This window comes from Physeter macrocephalus, chromosome 12 (genome assembly GCF_002837175.3).
Source record: "Physeter macrocephalus isolate SW-GA chromosome 12, ASM283717v5, whole genome shotgun sequence".
Taxonomy (NCBI): domain Eukaryota; kingdom Metazoa; phylum Chordata; class Mammalia; order Artiodactyla; family Physeteridae; genus Physeter; species Physeter macrocephalus.
In genome coordinates, this window is record NC_041225.1 from 36,200,365 (window position 1) to 36,220,312 (window position 19,948).

At 41.3% G+C, this 19,948-nt stretch overlaps 1 protein-coding gene across 1 annotated transcript in view; it reads right to left on the minus strand.

Moving 5' to 3' along the window:
• NBAS (NBAS subunit of NRZ tethering complex) overlaps nt 1-19,948 on the minus strand; it is a 357,350-nt gene that overhangs the window by 52,885 nt on the left and 284,517 nt on the right. The window contains exons 45-47 of the mRNA XM_024119119.3: nt 12,094-12,312; nt 8,714-8,916; nt 6,510-6,599 (exon numbers count right to left, since the gene is read on the minus strand). Of these exons, the coding sequence (XP_023974887.1) occupies nt 6,510-6,599; nt 8,714-8,916; nt 12,094-12,312 (512 nt within the window). The remainder of the gene's footprint in view (nt 1-6,509; nt 6,600-8,713; nt 8,917-12,093; nt 12,313-19,948) is intronic.

Genomic DNA, 19,948 nt, shown 5'->3' on the forward strand with positions numbered 1-19,948 from the left:
AAAAACTAAAAAATACAAACACATGGAGGCTAAACAATACACTACTGAATAACCAAGAGATCACTGAACACATCAAAGAGGAAATCAAAACATACTTAGAAACAAACAACACTGAAAACACAACGACCCAAAACCTATGGGATGCAGCAAAAGCAGTGCTAAGAGGGAAGTTTACAGCAATACAATCCTACCTCAAGAGACAAGAAGCATCTCAAATAAACAACCTAACCTTACACCTAAAGCAATGAGAGAAAGAAGAACAAAAAACACAAAGTTAGCAGAAGGAAAGAAATCATAAAGATCAGATCAAAATAAAAGAAAAAGAAATGAAGGAAACAATAGCAAAGATCAATAAAACTAAAAGCTGCTTCTTTGAGAAGATACACAAAATTGATAACCCATTAGCCAGACTCATCAAGAAAAAGAGGGAGAAGAAGAAAATCAACAGAATTAGAAATGAAAAAGGAGAAGTAACAACTGACACTGCAGAAATACAAAGGATGATGAGAGATTACTACAAGCAACAATATGCCAATAAAATGGACAACCAGGAAGAAATGGACAAATTCTTAGAAAAGCACAACTTTCTGACACTGAACCAGGAAGAAATAGAAAATATAGACAGACCAATCACAAACATTGAAATTGAGGCTGTGATTAAAAATCTTCCAACAAAAAAAAAGCCCAGAACAAAAAGCCTTCACAGGTGAATTCTAAAAAACATTTACAAAATAGCTAACAGAATCCAACACAGCACATTAAAAGGATCATGCACCATGATCAAGTGGGGTTTATCCCAGGAATGCCAGGATTCTTCAATACACACAAATCAATCAACGTGATAAGCCATATTAACAAATTGAAGGAGAAAAACCATATGATCAACTTAATAGATGCAGAAAAAGCTTTCAACAAAATTCAACACCGATTTACGATAAAAACTCTTTAGAAAGTAGGCATAGAGGGAACCTACCTCAACATAATAAAGGCCATGTATGACAAACCCACAGCCAACATCATTTTCAATGGTAAAAAACTGAAACCATTTCCTCTAAGATCAGGAAAAAGACAAGGTTACCCACTCTCACCACTATTATTCAACATAGTTTTGGAAGTTTAGCCACAGCAATCAGAGAAGAAAAAGAAATAAAAGGAACCCAAATCAAAAAAGAAGAAGTAAAACTGTCACTGTTTGCAGATGACATGATACTATACATAGAGAATCCTAAAGATGCTACCAGAAAACTACTAGAGCTAATCAATGAATTTGGTAAAGTAGCAGGATACAAAATTAATGCACAGAAATCTCTTGCATTCCTATACACTAATGATGAAAAATCTGAAAGTGAAATTAAGGAAACACTCCCATTTACCATTGCAACAAAAAGAATAACATATCTAGTAATAAACCTACCTAAGGAGACAAAAGACCTGTATGCAGAAAACTATAAGACATTGATGAAAGAAATTAAAGATGATACAAATCGATGGAGAGATATACCATGCTCTTGGATTGGAAGAATCAACACTGTGAAAATGACTCTACTACCCAAAGCAATCTACAGATTCAATGCAATCCCTATCAAAGTACCAATGGCTTTTTTCACAGAACTAGAACAAAAAAACTTCACAATTTGTATGGAAACACAAAAGTCCCCAAATAGCCAAAGCAATCTTGAGAAAGAAAAACGGAGCTGGAGGAATCAGGCTCCCGGACTTCAGACTATACTACAAAGCTACAGTAATCAAGACAGTAAGCCCAGAGATAAACCCACACACCTATGCTCACCGTATCTTTGATAAAGGAGGCAAGAATATACAATGGAGAAAAGACAGCCTCTTCAATAAGTGGTGCTGGGAAAACTGGACAGCTACATGTAAAAGAATGAAATTAGAACATTCCCTAACACCATACACAAAAATAAACTCAAAATGGATTAAAGACCTAAATATAAGGCCAGACACTGTAAAACTCTTAGAGGAAAAATAGGCAGAACAGTCTATGACATAAACCACAGCAAGATCTTTTTTGACTCACCTCCTAGAGAAATGGAAATAAAAACAAAAACAAATGGGACCCAATGAAACTTAAAAGCTTTTGCACAGCAAAGGAAACCATCAACAAGATGAAAAGACAACTCTCAGATTGGGAGAAAATATCTGCAAATGAAGCAACTGACAAAGGATTAATCTCCAAAATATACAAGCAGCTCATGCAGCTCAATATCAAAAAAACAAACAACCCAATCCAGAAATGGGCAGAAGACCTAAATAGACATTTCTCTAAAGAGGACATACACATGGCCAAGAGGCACATGAAAAGCTGCTCATCATCACTCAATATTAGAGAAACGCAAATCAAAAGTACAATGAGGTATCACCTCATACCGGTTAGAATGGGCATCAACAGAAAATCTACGAACAACAAATGCTGGAGAGGGTGTGGAGAAAGGGAACCCTCCTGCACTGTTGGTGGGAATGTAAATTGATACAGCCACTATGGAGAACACTATGGAGGTTCCTTGAAAAACTAAAAATAGAAATACCATATGACCCAGCAATCCCACTACTGGGCATATACCCTGAAAAAACCATAATTCAAGAAGAGTCATGTACCAAAATGTTCATTGCAGCAGTATTTACAATAACCAGGACACGGAAGCAACCTAAGTGTCCATCGACAGATGAATGGATAAAGAAGATGTGGCAAATATATACAAATGGAATATTAGCCATAAAAAGAAACGAAATTGAGTTATTTGTAGTGAGGTGGAGGGACCTAGAGTCTGTCATACAGAGTGAAGTCAGAAAAAGAAAAACTGTATGCTAATGCATATATATGGAATCTAAAAAAAAAAAAAAAAAGGTTCTGATGAACCTAGGAGCAGGACAGGAATAAAGTTGCAGATGTAGAGAATGGACTTGAGGACATGGGGAGGGGGAAGGGTAAGCTGGGACGAAGTGAGAGAGTAGCACTGACATATACACACTACCAAATGAAGAATAGCTAGCTAGTGGGAAGCAGCCGCATAGCACAGGGAGATCAGCTGGGTGCTTTGTGACCACCTACAGGGGTGGGATAGGGAAGGTGGGAGGGAGGGAGATGCAAGAGGGCGGGGATATGGGGATATATGTTTATGTACAGCTGATTCACTTTGTTATACAGCAGAAAGTAACACAACGTTGTAAAGCAATTATACTCCATAAAGATATTTTTTTTAAAAAAAGGTTTTGACACCATTTCAAATCCCTACAAGACTTAACCCTGATATCTAGAAGCAAGAATGTGGCTAAACTTAAAAGGAAGTCTGCCAGGACAGGTGGCTGCTGGCTCCACTGGTACCTGCCCGGGCGCTGTGGTTTTACGTCATTTACCCTTAGCACAGGTAGAAGAAGAGGGAAAGGAGGCTTCACGGGAGAGGCGGCAGCTGCAGTTAAAAGTTAGATGAGGGCTTCTCTGGTGGCGCAGTGGTTGAGAGTCCGGCTGCCGATGCAGGGGACGCGTGTTCGTGCCCCGGTCCGGGAAGATCCCACATGCCGCGGAGCAGCTGGGCCCGTGAGCCGTGGCCGCTGAGCCTGCGTGTCCGGAGCCTGTGCTCCGCAACGGGAGAGGCCACAACAGTGAGAGGCCCGTGTACCGCAAAAAAAAAAAAAAAGGTAGATGATATCTGTACCAATATAAAAAGTCAAAGGAGGACACGCTGATGAAGGCATAAACTGTCTAAAAATTAAACACAAAACTGAACTCTTGGTGGTACCCATTAATACACACACCATAATTCTGACTTTTCAATCTCTCTGCCAGGAATATTATGGGATGGTGTATGCCTCACCTAAGAGCACGTGGATGTGTGTGTAAGTGTGTGCGTGCGCACGCGCATGTGTGTTTGTGACAGCTGACAATGTGTATGAAGAGAGATGATTTGCCATTCAAACAGATGCCATAGTGGGCAATGGGTGTTCACATTACAGGGCTGGGACTGCGGGAGGGTTAGGGGCATACAAGCCTGGCGTGGCTCCTAGAGGGTTAGTCAGTCATGTCAGACCAAGTAATGAGTGAGTGACCCAAGAGCGTTACTCTATCTTTATTTATTTGATTTTTTTAATTGAAGTATAGTTGATTTACAATGTTGTGTTAGTTTCAGGTGTACAGCAAAGTGATTCAGTTATACATACATTCATATGTTCTTTTTCAGATTCTTTCCCATTATGATTTATCATAGGATATTGAATATAGTTCCCTGTGCTATAAAGCAGGACCTTGTCGTTTACCTATTTTACATATAATAGTTTGTATCTGCCAATCCTGGAGCATTACTTTAAAAGAGTTTAAATCCCCATGTCACTCTGAAGACCCCGCTGCCCGGGAACTACCTAGAAAAGACAGAGCGACTCCCCCCGTGACTCTGGTGGACACGCTCTCAGGGAGGAGAACTGAAGCCAAGGGTGTCGGGTTTAACTGTCCACATTCACAGACACTTGCCAGGAATAAAAGTTATGACTTTGTCTGCCTTCCTCTTTTTCAAGCAAAAAAAAAAAAAATGTTCACTTAAGATTTTTGCTGTTGTTAAGGAGCCTTTGTTATTCTGTGTCTCTGGGATGAAAAGTAAGATCTTGTTCTGATTCTCCATTCCCCGATGTCTTCCTCTTTGGAAATCGAAGCTTAAAAAAGTCTGTATTCAAGTGACCCAAGTTGGATTCTTCTGTATATCCGGCTGGAAATTCACTAAGAGAAACACTGCCTTCTAATTTTTTGAGATGTTCCCAGTGGGACGAGACTGAGAGACCCCCCTGGAAGGGGCTTAAAGCAGTGCCTGTGAAGATCCCTCTCATCACGTGAGGCCCGGATCCAGGTCCGGGTACCTGACAGCCACTGTGCGACAGCTCACAGGGGAGCGGTGAGCTGAGAACTGACTGATGGGCTGTGACTGCAACAGCAGCCGCTCAACGGACCCTCTGGAGAGTGGCTGAGGGTTTCCCACGCAGCATCTCTGCCCACCCTGCTATCTGCCGCACCTGCCCTGTTGAAGCGGTGTCCCCAGCCTGGACTACACCTCCTCCTTCTCGCAGACTCAGATGTCGCAGACGAGCTCCAGTGCCGCCCCGTGTGGATCCTGCTCTAACTTCCCCGGGCAGAACAAGCCACTCCCTCCACCTTGCTTTCTGCACAGCGCTGACCACTCTATTGCATGGTAACTGGGAGCCCAGGCAAGCTGGTCTCCCCTGTAAGACTCGGAGCTCCTCCTACCCAGAACTAACTGTTCGTGACCGAGCACGGAACATGACACACATCAAACGTGCAGAACAGTGACATTTCTTTTTAGAATAAGAAGCCCACGTTAGCCGCAGCTGTGGCTTCCTTACCATTTAAAGACCCACAAGCAAGGGAGTTTAGAAAAAAACGTGCAAAGTAAAAGGCACAGTAGGTCGAGGGCCCTGCTGGCCATGTTTGCCAGACCCAGCCATATGGCTTATCCTATGTTCTTTCACTCAAACCGTGGGCCCAAAGCGATGCGTGGAGACATTCTATAAAGGCATCTGAGCCCTAAATTATGACGCAGGGACAGGCCGGACTCCTGGCTCTATTTCCTAGGCCTCTGACTCTGGGCAAGTCAACCCCTCTCTCCCAGACTTTCTCTCCTCATCTGACAATGGCAGCCACATATGCAGGCGTCAAAAATCATAATCACTCAATCTATCAATCGATCAATGGAAAGAGTTCCAATAGCAAGTAACTAAAACAGAAGAGAGAAGTGTTCATACATTTTGATCGAAATCGTGTAAAAATGTATCTGTACCTGAACAATAACTGGAAGGCAATATGCAAATAAACACAATATTACTGAATGAGCTCTGAGGGGGTTTCTCAAATACGCTTCATTATTATTGTATCAAAGAAAATTGGGGTGAGGCCTTACAGGGTTGCCATGGATATCAGACATAGGAAAGATCTTCGTCAACTCTGGGAAATATATAACTGTCATTTTGCTGTTGCTGTTATTCCTACTACTACTACTACCAGTGCACCTGAATGAAAGATTCTTTCTTAAAATGGTTTGGAGACACACACATTCCGACACTTATAAAGCCTCTACACTCTCAGTCCTCAGACAAGACATTTAACATATATAAAGTTTTTAAAAAATAACATATACACTCTAGGAGTTTCCATACTTAATCAGTACAGTTAACCTCCTGGAGATGTAAACCCCTGCTCTCCTAAGAAGCAGAGCAGTTTCCTCTCCCTGGCCGCCCTCAGAAGGAGCTGGGAAGAGACCACACTCTCTGAGGCCAGCAAGGCCCAGGAGAGAAGGAGAGGGTCCTGTTGGAGCTGATGGGCTAAGAGTACAGCTGGGAAAATGCATCTCCAGAAAGTCCTCAGCTCTTCCTTCAGAACCGCCTAGAAAAGATGCTTAGTCACGGAAGCTTCATAAACATGGATATTAAAAGTAATGCTAGGACTCCGAGGAACGCCATTCAGCGAGACCCACAAACTGCTCCGGCCTTACCCTTCGTCGACACTGGCGTGGACGGCTGCAACAACCCCTTCCAGGACGCGGAGAGGGTCCGCCGGCCCCCCGAGGTCAACACTGCCTCCACTGCGAAGGGAGAGACACAGGGAGGAACGGAATCAGAATAGGATGGCTCAAGCCTCAGAAACAAGTGGGGCATTTACACTCGGATGAATCCAGCTGCATCTCGGCACAGCATATACCGCCAACTCATAGCCGTGGTATATGCAACCCACAAGGGTACCAAGTCCTATACTGTGCGCTAAGGATGTGGAGATGAAACCTCTGCCCTGAAGGAGCTCACAGTCTAATACAGGCTTGTTTTCCTACCAAGAGAGTAGAGGAAAAGGGAACAAAAAAGGAAAAAGAGAGAGTAAGAAAATCTACTTGCATTCTGTCAACCAATAATTCAAAGATATACTCAATGGGCATTAAAAATATGAGCTATTTTAAGCATTAAGTATATAATAATCTAAATTCTCTAGTTGGCCTTTTTTTCAAAACACTAATATTTACATGGTACTTACGAGGTAGCAGGCACTGCTAAGTGCTTCACATACATCCTGACATTTAATAATCCCAACAGCCCATGATACAGGCCCTATTATGCCCATTCTACAAACGCGTATGTCTGGAACTCTACTGAATTCTGAAAACGTAACAGAGGAAAGAGAAGTTTTTGATGAGTTTTTGAATAGTTTAAGTTATATGATTTAAACCAACTGCTGGGTTCAGTATGTTCATCCCTTTGTCATTTTATGCCTACTAAATTTCACTTTCTAAAAGGTAAATCTTATGGACATAGTCAATAGCAATTTGTTTTCCTTTGAAAAAGAGGTAGGTGAACTGAAGTTTCCCTTCCTCCCACTACTGAAAGATTTAATTCATTTTTATTGAATGTCTTCTGTGCACTAAGTCTAACATTTATTAGATCAGAACAAAATCTTCAGTAGTAGAACTGGGCACAGGGAAAAAGAAAGGAGTATAATTTACATCAGAATTTTATAAATGTAAAAATGTATCATATTTTAATTATGTGAAAATGTACAATTTTTGAAAAATAAACTAAATTGTATTCAAAGCAGTAATTTTTCAAGTTTTTGTTTTTGTGAGCTTCATCTAAGCCTTGATTTAGGAAATAATAAAAGATAACTGAATCAAAAAGGTACAAAACATGGCAAACAATTATCTGTCATCATTTGAAAGAGGAAAGTGGCTCTTATAATCACAACCACCATCAAATCATAATAAGCTCGTAATAGAATAAAGCTTTATTCATTTCATATTTGCGATTTCTAAAAAGTGTTACACTATTTTATTTCTCTCCCTGTATATAAAACTACCAGATACCTCAGAGCATTAAGGTGAAAACCGGATGAAGCTGGGTAATTAAACTGATGAAGGCTCATTTGATTTCAGTTCAGCTGCTGAAAATTGACACGCATTTAATCAAAAAGTTCCTCAAAAGCAACACAGAATTACAAAAAATGCTTAAAAGAAGAGTAATTGAAACACAACTAAATCTTTTAGGCTAATTGCATTATTCACAGAAATCACTTGATGCCTCTTTATTTTCTTAGCTCAACTTTCCCTCTTTCCTAATCCCCTTGGATGTATTCCTACAAAGATACCAGCCTATCGACAGAAAGCTAGAATTTCTCAATTGTCAGTTTTATGCCATTAATTGCAGGTAAATAATGTCCTAAGATACTTAACACATGTCCAACTTCTTCACTATATGATTAACCTTGCCTTGTGTACTTCAAAAGAGACTTCTGGGAACTGGTTTCCCACTGCTACAAAGAAGGGGAATTAGAAGAGACAAGCTCTGAAAATCCACGCTGAAGTCACATGACAGTCTGACACTTAGCGACCTGCTTCACATGCCATTTTGGCCTTTCCCTTATTTCAAGAATTATCTGGATGCGAGAGAGGGTCTACCCAGAAGTTAGCTAGCTTCTTGACATGTTACACACAGGACCAATGACAGAACATTGCCATGGTTCTCCATTCACAAGATATTTTAAGACATGAGACTGAGAAGTCTAATCATAATCTCTCACTTTTTATGAAGTACATCATACTTTATAAAATGCTCCTACATACATGATGATATTTTACCTTTCTAACAACCGTAAAACAAGCACATTACTGGCAAAATATCAGCTCAGGTTTTCCTCAATGACTATTTTATAGCTTACCTCAATGCAGAGATGATTTTCGTTATTGCACTGTGTACTATATCCTTAGGTGAGATGTCGAGAGGGCCAACGGCCACCTCTAGCAGCTGTTGAATCATTCTTAGAGGCTGACCGTCTAAACACATGGCCACGGCTTGATCCTGAACCTTCCCTTTTTCTGACCGAGACAGATCATAGAGGTAACTATATTTCTGCAGCGTTTCCTGCAAACATATGGAATTCAACATGTAAATATCAACAAGGAATTATATGTCTACGTGGACCGAGTGAAAAATACTCAGAAGCTCTCAAACCAAATACACTATGACCACAAACACCAATGGAGGAACACGTAGGGGTTGTTAAGAGCTTGGTCTCCAGGGCCACCCAGGCTTGAGTGCAATCCTCGCTTTAATTAGTAAGCCATTGTGATCTCAAATTTCCAGTATCTATAAAACGAGGATGAGGACAATCACCTCTTATGAATAGAGGATGTCATAAAGGTTCAATAATATAAAAATCAGTCCTTTAGCACAATGTCAGGCACAAAGTAATGCTCATTAAGGGCAAATTTCTCTATTATTATTATTATTGTGCTACAACCACATAACAGTTGTAATCTATTAAGCATCAACTATGTAAACCCAGGTATTATACATATGTCATCTAATTTAATGTTTATCATTATCCCACAAGAAGTTTTTTAATTAGCTCCACTTCACCAAAGGGAAATAGAAGACCAAAGATGTTAAGTAACGTGTCCAAAGTCACACAGCCAGCCATTAATGGATTTTAGGATTAGAATCCGAGGTTCTACTTTCCCCACTGCACTCTCCCACTCCACACTGCCTGCCCCTCTTTGATAATACTGTGCAAACTAACATGACAACAAATAATTTAAGAAATAGGACACCAGCTACCATTGTTCAGCATACCAAATGTGGCCACTTGATGTTAATAACACTTTCCAACTTTCACAAGTAATTCTCAGTATAACTGCTTTGTCTTTCAAAACAACCATGTGGAAATCTAAACATTAACTGGACATTTGGTGATCTTGAAGAATTACTATTACCTTTTTCACTGGTAATGCTGTAGTGGTTAAGTTTAAACATATCTTTTAGAAATAGATACGGAAGGATTTGTGGATAAAATGAAAAGCTGACTGGGTTTTCCTTTAAAATGATCCACAGGAGCCTAGTAAGGGTAGGAAGGGGTAGGTGTGAAATAAGATTGGTCACATTTCGATAACTGCGGAAGCTGGGAGTTGGGCACATGAGATTTCATTTTACTATTCTCCCCATTGTTTTTTAAACTTTCTATTAAAAAAAAAAAGTCTGTGAGTTAGGCAGGGCAATTACTAGTATCCCTACTGAGACAAGAGGAAACTGAGGCCCCAATGGCCTGTAATTGAAATTGCACTAACCTTCTTGAGTATATAAGATGTTCTTTCATGCAGTATATATAAAGAGGTTAAAATCAAGGCCTGAACTTAAAAGGGACAAATATATGAGGTTGAAGTTACTTCCAGCGTTTGCTCTGAAAGGCGCCTTAACAAAATCATATAATGTTCAATTTAGGAAACAGAAGAGGCTCCTATTACGAACCATCCACGGTCTAACATTTGCAAGTAGCTATTTCGTACCTTTAAATCTAGCTGAAGCAAATGGCTGATTTTGTTAATAACCCCCTTGGCCCCATATACACTACTCTAGCCACTGAAAGACAATACTTATTCCAAGGAGAGTAATGACAATTCTGTGGATATGAATATAGAATACTTGATTAGAAAAATGAATACGTATTTTAAAAGTTTTATACTAGTAAGTATAAATCACTTTTACCTGAAGATCCAAATTTTACCCTAGTTCTTATAATTATTGATTATAGAACTCTAAATATCAACAGGATAAAATCAAGATTGGTAAAGCCAATCTGCTCCCCGCAAAGGCTTCTATATTGCTCATATCATTATTTAATATTATTCATTAGATAGCGTAACAGGCGCTGTAAAGTACAGAATGAAATGAAAGTGCTATCAGACTTCTGAATTCTTCCCATTATCTTCTGCATGAGGGGCTTACATTTCTGTGTCTCATACATATTTTGAAGTCTTCCATTTGCTCATTATCTGGACTCCTCTCCACTGACTAATCTTTCTGGTCAGGAATGTTTTTTACAAGCCAAGAATACGATTCAATAAACTTGTAAAGGTTTAAGAAAAATAAAAGAAGAGGTTAGTGGCCACTTACAGGTTCATTCATCACAGCATTAAAGGGCAAATGGAATTTTTTTAAAAATACCTAAACACTGTTTTCACCTAGATGAAAATCATTTACCTATTGATTTGTCAACTTTTAAGTTACAGAAAAGAATGCTAAAATTTCCATGACTGTGACAATACAGAAGAAAAGCTCCAAAGGCTACAGAGGGTTTCCTCATGTAGTCACAACACCCTGGTCCCCAAACCTCATCATGGCAGGGGCTCCTGACTCTCATGGGGTGCTTTCTGAGACACCAACAGGGTCTCAACAAGAAACCAACTAGGAACAACTTTATTAGCCAAAAAAGTCATATCAATAATGAAGTTATACTGGAAAATGCAACATAAAAACAGGATGAGTACATATAATTTTTTTTTAACTGTTGAAGCAGGCATGGATGGAATTTTTCTGAAGATTAGGGGGAAAAATATATCATTATTCAATTGGACAGCAAAACATCTACCAGCTAGAAGTAGAGCTTGAGAACCACAGTCTTCACCATTTCTCAGCTTTAGCAACCACTTTCTCACCCCAGGCACCCATCCTGGCCCCCCTTCTCCCACCCCTCTCACCTCCTCGTCCTTCCTCCCCAAGTTACCAGTTGTGTTAAGTGGCCTAAAATCCTTTTTAAAGAAGCGAAAACTGAATTGACAATCAAGAGATAATGAAGAGGTTAAAAGGATAAAGATTTAAGACCATTATCTGCAAGATTTGGAGGGGGGGGATAAATTAGGAGTTTAAGATTAACATATACACACTACTATGTATAAAACAGATAAATAACAAGGACCTACTGTATAGCACAGGGAACCATATTCAATATCCTGTAATAACCTATAATGGAAAAGAATCTGAAAAAGAATACACACACACACACACACACACAGAGACACGTGTGTGTGAGTGTATATATATATATATTTATATCTAAATAAAACTGAATCACTTTGCCGTACACCTGAAACTAACCCAACATTGTAAATTAACTATACCTCAATAAAAAATGGTTATTGAAAAAAAATCTGCAAGATTGAAAACCCTATCAAAACTACAAATATAGCTTCAAAGGATAAACGAAAGAATACACTGATATTATCGGAGTGCGTGAGCACACAGAAGAAGTCTGCATTTCATTACCTGCTCACTATTCTTCAGAGAAATGATGAAGCTGTGGCTGAGGGTTTCCAGGTGAGCCAGTGACTTCTCCAGATGATTCAAGGCACCTGCATAGGTCATCTTAGAATCACTAGCCTCCTGAATGTCTTCTTCTGAATTTCTTTTCCTTGGCTTCTCAATAAAATGTTTGACTGTCTTAATAGCCTTTCCAGTCATTTCTTTACGTGCTTCCACAGATAGCTTTAACAAACAAACAAGAAAAACAGGAATTGAACAAAAGTGAGACAAATCACCCTACATTATCACACATGGCATATTTAAAAGATATTAATGTGGTAGAGAGAACAAAAGTAAAATTTTAATACATACAACTTTAGTTAATAGGACTTTTGCTATACTGGTTTTTCTTCCATGAAGAAAACAAAAATAGGGAGGTACCACTTGCACTATTAAATGAGCAAATACAGTTTTTAAAATGCTAATACCCCAAAGCAAGTGGTGTCATGATGAAACTAAAAGTCAAATAGATTACTGGTTACAGTGAAAAAATGAGGAGTCGATTCTACAACCAGTTCCGATAATTTATTATAAGGAAATAATTCAAAAGAAGAAAACAGTATAGGAACGAAGATTTTAACTGGAATAAGAACACAAAAATACAACTTCAAAAGCAGTCTAATTGTCTGATAACATGAGATATGGTAACTAGCTTATGATAAGTTACTAGATAGAACTTATGCAGCCATTAAAATTAGAATTATAAAAACAGTATAGCCGTTTGGAAAATGGTCATCATAAAATGTTCAATTTTAGGAATCAGAAATCATAAAACTATTTATACCATGCTTACATTAAAATCTGAACTATACCCGTGCATGTGGCTGAATACACACACACATGCACACACGCACGCACGCACCGCACGCACACACCACACACACACACACACCACACACGCACACCACACACACATGCACACACACGCACACCACAAACACCACACACGCGCGCACACACCGCACACACACGCACGTGCACACACACGCACGCACACATGCACACACATACGTGCACACACGCACGTGCACACACACACATGCACACGCGCACACACATACGTGCACACACGCACATGCACACACACACTATTGGTGACCACTATGTTAAAGTGTTGGGATCATGAGCAATTCTGTTCTTCTCAACTTTCCAAATTTTCTATAATAACGTTGTATTCGCTCATTTACTCACCAACTGCTTACTGAATTCTGATATGTGACGGCCACTGTGATAGGTATGCAAGGGTTATATTTTTCGACTATTTAATATGTTAAGTTCACTTGGCCTCAAGAATGCAAAATTAAGTTTAAACTTAACCCATGTTGATGGAGGCACCACAGACCTGAGCCATTCTGGGGCCTTTTTAGGCCCTGCTGACTTGTGCTGCTCTGGACCCTGGAATTCAGTCTCTTGTCAACTACTCAAGCACACTTGTACTAGAGCCTTAAAAGGACTTTGTGTTGAGTTAAAAACAACAACAACAACAACAACAACAACAACAACAGATAAAGAGTCCTGGGACAAAATGTTATCTTTTCTATTACTTCTTAAAATCAGTCACGGTCCATCTCTGGGTATTCTGAAAAGTAGGCACAGGCGTCAGTCAATACACAGCACCAGTGACCACACCAATCAACACATGGCAAACCTCCCCCATCCTCCATTTCCCATCAGCTCCCTCCAAGTCATTCCACGTAAGATTAATGTTTCATAAGAGGTGGCATTTTCTTAATCCCATATACATATTGGTAAAAGGATCTTTAGGAAAGCACTGCTTTCACTGAATTGTAAGTAAGTATTTGCTTTGCAAACGCAGCTTCCACACAAGTTCTGTGGTCCCCACTCCTTACCTGATGGCTGCCTCTCAGCACCCAAGACATGAAACAAAATCAGAAGCTACCACTGACTGGCAAGTATTAGTTACATTACTATCTCTTCCCCTAAATAAACTGCAAGCTCCTTTCTGCGACTGAGAAATACAAGATACCAGAACTTGTGTTTAGTCCTACAGACCTCCCTACGCCCCCATTATGTGGATGGAAAGACCGAGCCCCAGGGAGGCTGGGTGGTACGTTTGGGTTCATTATGAGAGTAAGGAGAGTAAAAGTCAGAATTCAGTTCCCGTGGTTACCAAGCCAGGGCTCCCCTTCACGGCGCGTCACCCAGATGCCACGCGGTCACGTCTGCCTCGTCACAGGCTCTGAAGGAGCATGAATAAGATCAAGGCTTCAAAGCCCTACTAGGCCCTATATGATTTGCCCTTCACCTCACCCCACCTCTCTGAGCCTGTACCCCGCCTCTCTTCCACTCTCAGCCCACTCCTACGACGCTCACCTCCCTGCAGGCCCGCAGCGCCTTTCCACCTGTTGGGGCTTCTGCCTGAAACGTTCCTCTCCCAGGTATCCTCATGGCTCAGTCCTGTGCTTCCCTCAGGGCTCGGCACAAACATCGCCTTATCCGAGGCTTCCCTGACTACTGAGTAAGAGCTGCCACATCCTCCGTCCTCACTTGGCCTCTTCCTCCTTACCCTGCGTTATTTTTTCTTCACAACTGGCATGCTGTGTTTCTATTTGCTTATGGTCTGACTGTCACTGCTATCTTCCCAGAACTCAGAATGGTGGCTCATACATAACAAATTTGTTGAATGTATAAAGGAATGAACGGATGAATGACAACATTTCAAAAAGATAGAATAGCAAAAGCAGAGGTGCAGAAGTAGGAAAGCTTATGACAGACATATGTATAACCCCTAGTGAGCACTTCAGACAGAGCAGGGGTGGAAAGGGCCAGATAGAAAAATGTTAGGCTTTGCAGGGCACATACAGTCTCTGTTACATATTCTCTTGGTTGGTTGGCTGGCTGGCTAGTTCTTACAGTCCTTTAAGAAGATATAAAAAACAGTCTTAAGGTATCTGAGAAAAAACTGTCATCCTTTCTCAAGCCTGCCTTTGTCTGTCCTTCCACAATCAGCTCAGGGTTCACTCCTTTGAGATGCCGTCCCTAACATCATCTCCTCCTGCTACGTGTTCCTTTTAAAGCTTACCTGTATCAAAGAAAGCATTACACTGTGTTAAAATCGGCCGGTTACCTGTACATTTCCCTGACTAAACAATGTGATCCTTCAGGGTAGAAACTGTGCTTTTTAAATCTCTGTATCCCTAGCATCTAATACAATGTCTAGCACATTGTAGACAAACAGAAAATAGCTACTAAATTACTAAACAACTCTGCTCAACATACAGGGGAGAAGTGGCATGGACATATATACACTACCAAACGTAAAATAGATAGCTAGTGGGAAGCAGCGGCATAGCACAGGGAGATCAGCTCGGTGCTTTGTGACCACCTAGCGGGGTGGGATAGGGAGGGTGGGAGGGAGGGAGAGGCAAGAGGGAGGAGATATGGGGATGTATGTATATGTAGAGCTGATTCACTTTGTTATAAAGCAGAAACTAACACAACATGGCAAAGCAATTACACTCCAATAAAGATGTTAAAAAAAAAAAGTGCAATGAAATAACATGTTCTCAACATGTCCCTAGAAACCTGTGGTCCAGAATATGCACCAAAAGGCTCCAATTTATCAGGGACCACAGCGTCCTGCTCCGGTAAGATGGCCCTACGAGACTAAAATTGCAACATTTTAAAGAACTTGACGTGAAAACCTCAGGACCAGATGTGTGCTATCGGGACAATGCCAGTTGGTAGTGATCAGAAGACACGCAGCAAGTGGCACAAGGACATTAAACTGTGATGAGTTTGAGTTTATTCATCCACTGGATAGCGAAGGCGCTGTACATCCGCCTCGGGCTGGGTGCTGGCGACACAGACAAAATCAGATCAGGTCCCTGCCCCTAGTTATGTTAAACTCTAGTTGGAAAGACAGAGAGAGAAAAGGCATTATACAGAAGCAGGATCCTTATCCAAGTGCGGGAGGGTAAACGCGACCTGCTGCAGAGAGCCTCCAAGGGGCACTGCGTCCCGCCTGGAAGGAAGGAAGGTTTGCTGAGGGAGGCTCTCTCTAAGGAGAGTCATCAGGAGTGAGTAGGCACGAAGACAGGTGGTTACAGGGGCAGGTGGGGACGCTGCGGGTAAATCAGCATGGCCGGACGCAGCCTGCAAGTAAAGGTCCGTCAGAGCCTGAGGGAGGAAGAAGCGGTGGCCCATCACGAAGGGCCTGTGTGCCGGGCGACAGGACTGCTCTCTATCACCCTCATGCCTGGGAAGCCATGAAAGGAAGGAGCTTATGCAGAAGGGTGACACGATCAGTGCTATCGTTGTCATGGATGGCTTGATCCAAAATTCACCAAGACAACTTTCCTTGCGTGCAGGTACTTGAAGGCTGATAAATCTCGCAAAGCAGATACTACTTCTTCTTTTAAAAATGAATACAGGGGCTTCCCTGGTGGCGCAGTGGTTGAGAGTCCGCCTGCAGATGCAGGGGACACGGGTTCGCGCCCCGGTCCGGGAAGATCCCACGTGCCGCGGAGCGGCTGGGCCCGTGAGCCACGGCCGCTGAGCCTGCGCGTCCGGAGCCTGTGCTCCGCGACGGGAGAGGCCACAGCAGTGAGAGGCCCGCGTACCGCAAAAAAAAAAAAAAAAAAAAAAAAAAGAATACAGTATGAGAGGGCTGATATTTAGGAAATGGCAAGTGACTTAAGAAAAGCCAGATGCTACCTACAGAGTCAGCTGGGCAAATCAGGGTTTACCTACTGTTCACACTGCTAATAGCAACTATGTGAAATAACGGGAAAATCAAGAGCAAAATTATTTTACAGTTTTTTTTTTTAACATCACAGTTAATTTGAGAGATTGAAAAAATTTTCTTTGACTAACAGAGGACAGATAGCTACCTTTCTTTTTGGGTTCTATTTAAAGCCTCACCCTACTTTTCTTGCATCTCTCCCTCCTCCTCTTCAAGCACAAACACTCCAACACTTACCATGTGCTAGGCCTGGTCTGGGCACAGGGGATACATACAAAGGGAAATTAAAACACCATCTCTACCTTTGAAGAACACACCTCCTAATGGAAAAACCAAACACAAAAGTAAGTATTTATAAAATGTGACAGAAGTATAAGCTAACTATGTGGATGCAAGAAAAAGCATCTGTGTCTTAGGAAGGCGAGGAAGTCTTTAAAAAGGAGGGGGCACCTAAACCAGGACTTGAAGGATGAGCAAGAATTCCTGTGGAGGAAGCGCGTGAGGTGAATTTCAGTAGAGCGTGAAGCATGGGGACTTGAAAAAGGGAAGGTTCTATGACTGTGACTCTCAACCTTCTATTGTACTTCAAACACCTGAGGGATACAGGATAGCCCCACCAAAAACAGTGGCTCAGCACCTCGAGGAGTCTCATGGGGGCGGAACAGTGGAGGCGAGGCATCAGCTAACAGTGTATTGGGGAAAAGAGGAAGCATCACTTCTGAAAAAGATCCAAAGATGCCAGGAATTTGATCCCCTCATAGCACGTCCTCAATCCCATTGCTAAGAAAAGTTCGACACTCTTCTTCCTTCAATCTCACTCCCATGGAAAATCACAGCTCTAGGGGTAAGGAAGAGCCCTTGGTGTAAGTGGAAAGTCTGTGTGTGTTCAGGCAGGAGGCTGTCCTGCAGAGAAAGGACACAAAGGAGGGCTAGGGTCACCACAGGCGCCACGCTGGGAAACTTACATTTTCCTTCAGGCCAGTGGTCTTCAAACTGGGGTATGTGTGCCCCAGTCACAAAGCCTTTTGGAAGGGTATGCAGGTTCAGATAATTTTAAGGGAATCAGTTCCTAAACTTTTACCTTCTCTAAATACTCCTTCCTAAGATTGGCCTTGAGAACGTGCTGGAGGTCAGAGTGTCAGGCCTATTCTCTTTCACCGCAGGCCTTCCTCTACTTACACAAGAAAGACATGCCCTGCATCCTTCTTGAATCAGACTCTGATACACTGTCCTGGAGTCTAAAAAGCTCCAGAACACCAAACGAAGGGACAGTTCAAGTCCTGGTGTGTGACAGGACTCCAACATCTGGATAACACATTTCTTCTTGCATGTCAGAAGGTTTTCAATTCTTTGCTTTCAAAAAAATTTATGAAGGATCTAATTGAGTTGTCAGTTGATGAATCATTACAAATGATTTTTAACATTAGATTGCTATGCGATTTTTGGCTGATAACCTTGAGGGCATTCAAAGGATCGAGTGGCACTGCTATGACAAAACTCCTTGCCCATCCACTGTGAACAAAGTTTCAAAATATTCATACCTATAAAAATGTAAAGTGGAAAGAACAGATGTTGAGTGCAATATCAATCTAGCAATACTAAGAGTCAGCCATGGGCACATAAACTAATTAGAAACAATGTTTAAAGCCCTACCCATCTCATTAAGAGGTACATTTTAAATACAACTTTTTCGTAATTAATGCGTATTTATCAAAAGTTAACATATCTATGTTGTTCTAGTATATACTGCAATAATTGAAACAATAACTCAATACAGAGTAATTTTAAAAAAATAATCTTAGAGCCCTATTGAAACCTCACAACTCAGATTGGGACTTGAACTTACAGGCCAGGACTCGAACCCAGCTAAAACCCAGATTGGGACTTGAACCCCCATGTTTGTAACCCTCAAAATTCATACATTGAAATCCTAACCCCAGAGGTGATGGTATGCATGGGTGGGGACTGTGGGAGGTGCGTAAGTCACGAGGGTGGAGCCCTTATTAATGACATTAGTGCCTCGTACAAGAGGCTCCAGAAAGATCCCTATCCCCTTCTGCCATGCGAGGACACAGTGAGGAGGTGCCTACGAAAAGGGCTCTCACCAGACCTCGACCACGCTGGTACCTTTATCTTGGACTTCCAGCCTCCAGAACTGAAGGCAATAAACTTCTGTTGTTTATAAGCTACCCAGTCTATGGCATTTTGTTATAGAGCTAGAAGAGACTAAGCCATCAAGTGTGTGAGAGGATAACCAGGTTACTTTAAATTCTCTTAGGTCCATGAGTAAAAAGTTAAGTCCACTGCTTTGGAGCACTGTTTCCCTGAAGTGTCATTTTTAGACCACCTATATTGAATTCAACTGAGCGCTACTTTAAAAAAGCAAATTCCTGAGCCCTCCTTATACTCACTGACTCTCTGTGAGGCTGGGGAAGGCACTGGCGCTGGTGGAAAGAAACCTGTATTTTGCACAGGCTTCTGGTTAATTCCAGGTGGCTGGTGGTGAATGTGTGGGATGTGGCTGGAGATAGCTCCCAGGACTGAAGGCTGAGGGACAATCGGGTTAGAACGTCACTGCCAGCGTCTAGACAGGTTAGGGGAGTGATGAAAGAAGGCAGTTTTTACATGGATGCACCTAGAGATTATCATACTAAGTGAAGTAAGTCAGACATAGAAAGACAAATATCATATGATATCACTTATATGTGGAGTCTAAAATATGATAGAAATGAACTTATTTACAAACAGAAACAGACTCACAGACTTTGAAAACAAACTTATGGTTACCACAGGGGAAAGGTGGGGGTATCATATGATATCACTTATATGTGGAGTCTAAAATATGATAGAAATGAACTTATTTACAAACAGAAACAGACTCACAGACTTTGAAAACAAACTTATGGTTACCACAGGGGAAAGGTGGGGGGGAGGGATAAATTAGGAGGTTGGGATTGACATATACACACTACCCTATATAAAATAGATAATCAACAAGGACCTACTGTATTGCACAGGGAACTCTACTCAATACTCTGTAATAACCTATATGGGAAAAGAATCTGAAAAAGAATGGATACACGTACATGTATAACTGAATTACATTGCTGTACA